The sequence below is a fragment of the Octopus bimaculoides genome, chromosome 3 (genome assembly GCF_046866305.1).
Source record: "Octopus bimaculoides isolate indiv1 chromosome 3, ASM4686630v1, whole genome shotgun sequence".
Lineage (NCBI taxonomy): Eukaryota > Metazoa > Mollusca > Cephalopoda > Octopoda > Octopodidae > Octopus > Octopus bimaculoides.
In genome coordinates this window covers 84,672,305-84,679,110 of record NC_142930.1, presented here as the reverse complement: position 1 = coordinate 84,679,110, position 6,806 = coordinate 84,672,305, and the positions used below count along the sequence as shown (strand labels likewise).

At 34.8% G+C, this 6,806-nt stretch overlaps 1 protein-coding gene across 3 annotated transcripts; it reads right to left on the bottom strand.

The window, feature by feature from the left end:
* Nucleotides 1–169: 169 nt before the first annotated feature.
* On the bottom strand, nucleotides 170–5,981 carry LOC106872995 (polyubiquitin-C). 3 transcript variants are annotated; one of them, XM_089349346.1, is made up of 2 exons: nucleotides 5,911–5,981; nucleotides 170–2,741 (listed from the first exon to the last, which is right to left on the bottom strand). In XM_089349346.1, the coding sequence occupies exon 2, from the start codon at nucleotides 2,735–2,737 to the stop codon at nucleotides 347–349; it is 2,391 nt and encodes a 796-aa protein (XP_089205472.1). In that variant the 5' UTR covers nucleotides 2,738–2,741; nucleotides 5,911–5,981; the 3' UTR covers nucleotides 170–346. The 3 variants fall into 3 exon arrangements, with proteins under 3 accessions (XP_089205472.1, XP_089205474.1, XP_089205473.1); XM_089349348.1 differs by lacking the exon at nucleotides 5,911–5,981 and adding an exon at nucleotides 4,941–5,705; XM_089349347.1 differs by lacking the exon at nucleotides 5,911–5,981 and adding an exon at nucleotides 4,634–4,774.
* Nucleotides 5,982–6,806: the final 825 nt, after the last annotated feature.

The window sequence follows — 6,806 nt, the reverse complement described above, 5'->3', positions numbered from 1 at the left end:
GCTAAGATCAAAATAAAATGACATCCTAAGTTACTTCAGAACCTAAAAGCATTAAGATTCTTTCAGAGAAATTCTAAGTTATGGGTCAATAGTTGTACTACCAATGCAAACAAAAGAAAACATTGATAAAACTAAAAAAATTATTTTGAAGAAAAAAAATAAAGCTTAATTCATGATATAGTTCAATTTTATTTAAGCAAACATTAGATTTGCACAAAATAGACCTAGTCTGTGGAAAATTTATATACAGAAAATCCACAGGTTAAAAGGATCAAATTTTTGTAAAGTCAAATGGGGGTTTTAGGCAAGTAGGGAAATGATTCTTTTAAAAACCACCTCTCAACCATTATACAAAATGGAGAGTAGATTCTTTCTGACTGTTGGACAAAGTATGACCATCCTCTGGTAGTTTGCAGACATTGTGGTCTTCCATGAAATTTTCTGCGAAAATTTGCATACCACCTCTCAATCGAAGTACAAGATGAAGGGTAGATTCTTTCTGGATATTGTAATCTGAGAGAGTACGACCATCTTCCAGCTGTTTCCCTGCAAAAATCAGACGCTGTTGATCTGGAGGAATACCTTCTTTGTCTTGGATCTTTGCCTTTACATTTTCAATGGTATCTGAAGGTTCTACTTCCAATGTGATGGTTTTTCCTGTAAGTGTTTTCACAAAAATTTGCATACCACCTCTCAGTCGAAGTACAAGATGGAGGGTAGATTCTTTCTGGATATTGTAATCTGAGAGAGTACGACCATCTTCCAGCTGTTTTCCTGCAAAAATCAGACGTTGTTGATCTGGGGGAATACCTTCTTTGTCTTGAATTTTGGCTTTTACATTTTCAATGGTATCTGAAGGCTCTACTTCCAATGTGATGGTTTTTCCTGTGAGTGTTTTTACAAAAATTTGCATACCACCTCTTAGTCGGAGTACAAGATGGAGAGTTGATTCTTTCTGGATATTGTAATCTGAGAGAGTACGACCATCTTCCAACTGTTTCCCTGCAAAAATCAGACGCTGTTGATCTGGAGGAATACCTTCTTTGTCTTGAATTTTGGCTTTTACATTTTCAATAGTGTCGGAAGGTTCTACTTCCAATGTGATGGTTTTTCCTGTAAGTGTTTTTACAAAAATTTGCATACCACCTCTCAGTCGGAGTACAAGATGGAGAGTAGATTCTTTCTGGATATTGTAATCCGAGAGAGTACGACCATCTTCCAGCTGTTTCCCTGCAAAAATCAGACGCTGTTGATCTGGGGGAATACCTTCTTTGTCTTGAATTTTGGCTTTTACATTTTCAATAGTGTCGGAAGGTTCTACTTCCAATGTGATGGTTTTTCCTGTAAGTGTTTTCACAAAAATTTGCATACCACCTCTCAATCGAAGTACAAGATGGAGGGTAGATTCTTTCTGGATATTGTAATCTGAGAGAGTACGACCATCTTCCAGCTGTTTCCCTGCAAAAATCAGACGCTGTTGATCTGGAGGAATACCTTCTTTGTCTTGAATTTTGGCTTTTACATTTTCAATCGTGTCGGAAGGTTCTACTTCCAATGTGATGGTTTTTCCTGTAAGTGTTTTCACAAAAATTTGCATACCACCTCTCAATCGAAGCACAAGATGGAGGGTAGATTCTTTCTGGATATTGTAATCTGAGAGAGTACGACCATCTTCCAGCTGTTTCCCTGCAAAAATCAGACGCTGTTGATCTGGAGGAATACCTTCTTTGTCTTGAATTTTGGCTTTTACATTTTCAATAGTGTCGGAAGGTTCTACTTCCAATGTGATGGTTTTTCCTGTGAGTGTTTTTACAAAAATTTGCATACCACCTCTCAATCGAAGTACAAGATGGAGGGTAGATTCTTTCTGGATGTTGTAATCTGAGAGAGTACGACCATCTTCCAGCTGTTTCCCTGCAAAAATCAGACGCTGTTGATCTGGAGGAATACCTTCTTTGTCTTGGATCTTTGCCTTTACGTTTTCAATGGTATCCGAAGGTTCTACTTCCAATGTGATGGTTTTTCCTGTAAGTGTTTTCACAAAAATTTGCATACCACCTCTCAATCGGAGGACAAGATGGAGGGTAGATTCTTTTTGGATGTTGTAATCTGAGAGAGTACGACCATCTTCCAGCTGTTTCCCTGCAAAAATCAGACGCTGTTGATCTGGAGGAATACCTTCTTTGTCTTGGATCTTTGCCTTTACGTTTTCAATGGTATCCGAAGGTTCTACTTCCAATGTGATGGTTTTTCCTGTAAGTGTTTTCACAAAAATTTGCATACCACCTCTCAATCGGAGGACAAGATGAAGGGTAGATTCTTTTTGGATGTTGTAATCTGAGAGAGTACGACCATCTTCCAGCTGTTTCCCTGCAAAAATCAGACGCTGTTGATCTGGAGGAATACCTTCTTTGTCTTGGATCTTTGCCTTTACATTTTCAATGGTATCTGAAGGTTCTACTTCCAATGTGATGGTTTTTCCTGTAAGTGTTTTCACAAAAATTTGCATACCACCTCTCAACCGGAGTACAAGATGGAGGGTAGATTCTTTCTGGATATTGTAATCTGAGAGGGTACGACCATCTTCCAACTGTTTCCCTGCAAAAATCAAACGCTGTTGATCTGGAGGAATACCTTCTTTGTCTTGGATCTTTGCCTTTACATTTTCAATTGTATCAGACGGTTCCACCTCCAAAGTAATGGTCTTTCCCGTCAGTGTTTTTACAAAAATTTGCATTTTGCTGTAAAAGAAAAGAGAAAATACATCACTTTCAATATTCGATATATATTTTTCTTACGAGAATAAAGCAAAAACTTTTACCATGTACGCATTACAAAAAAAAACATTTACATAGAAATTCATTGTGCAAGATGGACGGACGTGGGGTGAAGCCTGTTTGAAAAACTAGAACGCATGATTTAATTTTAGTTTCAGTCTGCCAAGTTAGTAAATGTATCAATGTCAGTCATTTTAGCAGTAACAATTGTTTTCCGTAAAACATCTGCAGTTACCTAATATACTGTCATGACTTGCTAGTGGTCCAATATTTTTTATCCTTTGTTACTTTTAGTTGTGACGTAAAAATATCTAAGAAAAACGATAAGAATGCCGACCACTGATGTGTTGCACCAAACATTAGCCTTAAAGATTACGAATCGACTATATAATCTTGAAATAGCTGTTACTGTTTTTAAACTTTAAAAATTCAAGATATGCACCAAGTTTGTATGCTTTCAGTTTTGAACTAATTCTCACACGGGTAAATTATGGTAAATACCGGACACACTAACACGACTGCTAAAATGCAATGACATTTGGGTGGTTTAAAAACAATACAAAATAATTTTCTAAACGCTTCACATGATGTGGAAAAAAAAAAATTAATATTGTTTGATCCAATATAGTAGAGACTGCTGTAATGAAGATAAAACAATCCTGTAGTAACTCAGAAAATCTGCAGTCACTATTTACAAGATTGGAACAAACGCTAACTTTAATATTTATACAATTACAGCTGTTATAAAAACATTCAAGTATACCGATTCCAAGTACTATAAAAAATATGTTCGCGTTTTGTATTCTTCGTTTTATTACAGCCGTAATATAATAAAGAAGCGCCATTAAGTCTACACATTTCCACAAATACATTAAGCCACAATCAAAGTGATCACAGAAAAATATTTAGGTTTGACCTTGCTGGGAGGTCACTTTAAAAACTCCAGCTGATTATATTGTTTAAAAAAGGTCCAGAGATTTTGCAGAAATCAAAATATTGTCATATGTCGCATGTGTGTAATTAACAGTTGGAATATTGAGAATATCTAAACGATTACGTCGCCTAATATTCAGAGAATGGAAGCCATTGGACGGTGAACCAGTTTCGGCTGTTCCAACTGTTGAATAAAATTATCAATATATGGACTTCAAAACCAGTAGTAGTAACTGTACTTAGGTGACATCATGGACTAGCTTTGCTGGCGCAGATTAAGACCAAGAAAACGATTCTAGTAGTTTCGTGTTTTAAACTTCAACGTATAAAGCACCGACTTGGCAAATAAAAGCATGTCTACAAGGTTTCTTTCAGTGATGTAACTAAATGCAAGGGGGAAAAAATATAAAAACGCCCGATAGGACTATCTAACTTTTTTCTAAGAGTTCTTGCAAGATTTTAAGTAAAGACAATTGCTTGAAAATATTTTACGCCGTTGAAAATGTTAGCCGAAAATATATGCTAACTACGTAATCAAACAGAGTCAACTTTCATTAACAGCATCGCCATTTCAGAGTTCTTTAATGAACATAAATTTAATAAGATTCTACATTGCTTTTAGTAGCTTACAATTTCAATATCAAATTTGTAGTTTAGCCCAAAGCCAGAATGACCAGACCTGTTATGAAAAAAGCGTGACCATCCCGACTTTGTACAATACTATCCTGGACGAAATTCTTTAATATGTCCTTTCTCGGGGTATAATTTGAAACTGAAATTTCTGCTACCAAGATAAAGGCTCCATAATAGTCCGTTAAGGAAAAGGTTCTACGATTTCAAAAACTAATACTTTTGTTTTAGGTAATAAGTTATTTTTCATAATAAAATCATGGGCTACTTAGAAAAGCAGGAAATTGCAATACTTAATATGTTGCGAACATTCCAGAATTTTTCTTTGTCAATTCCGAGAAGCTACGACCAATTTTTTTCGTCAATAGTTGAAAAATGAACGCCAACAAGGATGCATATTCGATGCCGGAATTAAAGCAAATGAAATATGGCTTAAATGTGGAACGATAAATGACATGGTTACAGAGAAATAACGTTATGTAAATCGGGTTGTAACTAATGGAATGATTTATCGGTTTACACTAAGAACGAGAGTTTTACAAAAGAAAAAGAAAGGAAACCTTATAAATACACTTAGAATATACAAAAAAAGAGCCAAACCTATAAAGTTATATTAAACTTCAAAGCGGTTTCTGATATGTTGCTAGAGAAAGTCGAAACACTAAACCAAACAAAACCAACAATGGACGCCCTTGGTTTCAAAAAAAGAAACAGAACGACCGTTGTCACTCATCACGTCCCTCGACATTTTAGTATCGCGAACATTTTACGGTATTCATCAGGTGCTTTTTGACGGAGAAATTTCCCTTCGATTGTTTTTTAATCCACCCATCCCCACTGTAGCTTTATCACTAAAATTTAAAAACCTAGAATGTTCATAATGAGCGGGTGAAGAACATCTAGTATTTTTATTTTCCTTCTGCAAGCTCCATACGTAACGAAACGAATTAATTTCTAAGTGATAATTTTAATTGCCCGAATATAAAGAATATGTTTTTTTGCCCGTAACCGAGAAACAATGAAATTTACAATTACTAATTCTCTCATCAAGCTAGAGAAGATTTATCCAGCCATTTTGAATGGGAAGATACGAGGAAAGGAAGAAGAACGGCAAGCAGAAGTCTTGTTACAAACTATTCAGTTTCTTAATAAGCGTGTCAATTAAAATACATGTAACAAATGAAAGAGGGAATTCAATTAAATCGAAATGAATATATCAAATAGTTTTCCCTTTCGATACAATGAACAAATATGTCCGACTTATGAAGGGGGGAAAAAAAACAAAAAAAACGCAAGCAGGAAAATAGTGTAGAGTTGCAGAAATACTTAAATACAATTATAACTGGTGTAGTTTCCTACCATTATAAAACAGTGAATCACACACATATTATATATATATTACATAAATACATAGCAATCTTTTACAAAAATCACTCCATTTCACAAATTATTTTAAAATAGGCGTAAAAAATTCGTTGAGTTGAAAATATTTTCTTTCATCTTTTAGAGGGAAAACAATATGGCTGAAATAGTCAAATAAACAGATCCAGAAAATTCTAGTCATACTTACAAGGACGTGAAGTGATCTTCTTGTTATAATTAATAAGAAAGCTGCAATTCTTCTTAACCACAATCCAAATTAAGCAATGGCCGATAGCAGTTGTATTTATATTATAAAGCCACTGTTCTGATTGGTTGATTTATTTCAAACACACACACATACACACATATAAGGGAGGTTTGACTTCACACACACTTCCACTGACATATAGATAAGCTTGAACGCAAGCAAATATACATAATCTGATAGGCGAGTTAGATGTAATGTGTACATACACACTCACTTTATATATACATATATAATGCAATCATATATTCACATGATCTGACGGACATATACACGTAACCTCATACACATATAATAAAGACACACACACACCCAGATGATGCAGCAACTTTCTAGAAAACACACACATACATATACGCACTTATACACACACACACTGACCTACGTAAACGCATCTATGTACACACCTACATCTACTGATGACTACTTATCGATATCTACGTTCTCACACAACTTCTAGATAACACCTCGAACGTTCACTCATTTGATTGTTTGGGTTTTATTTTTAAAAAAGAACTGGAGTGGGTTGAGATGGATAAAAAGAGAAACACCAAGCTTGCTTTGTTTTGATTTATAATTAACGTCAATGACCGTGACTATTGGGCTTACGTAATACTTTTTTTCCTTTTGACACCTGCTAGTTGATTCATTATTTTTGAATATATATTTACGTAAACAAATATGCCTATAAATAATTAAAACTATAACTTCGTTACTCAAACACTACTCTGGTCTCAGATTAAAAGTGTCTAAAAATATACGATGGGCCCCTACATAGACTGATAAAAGGTGTGTATATATATATATATATATATATATATATATATATACACACACAC

What these genes read in the sequence shown, in the direction of transcription:
- LOC106872995 (XM_089349346.1), bottom strand. Translation starts at nt 2,737, where the DNA reads ATGCAAATTTTTGTAAAAACACTGACGGGAAAGACCATTACTTTGGAG.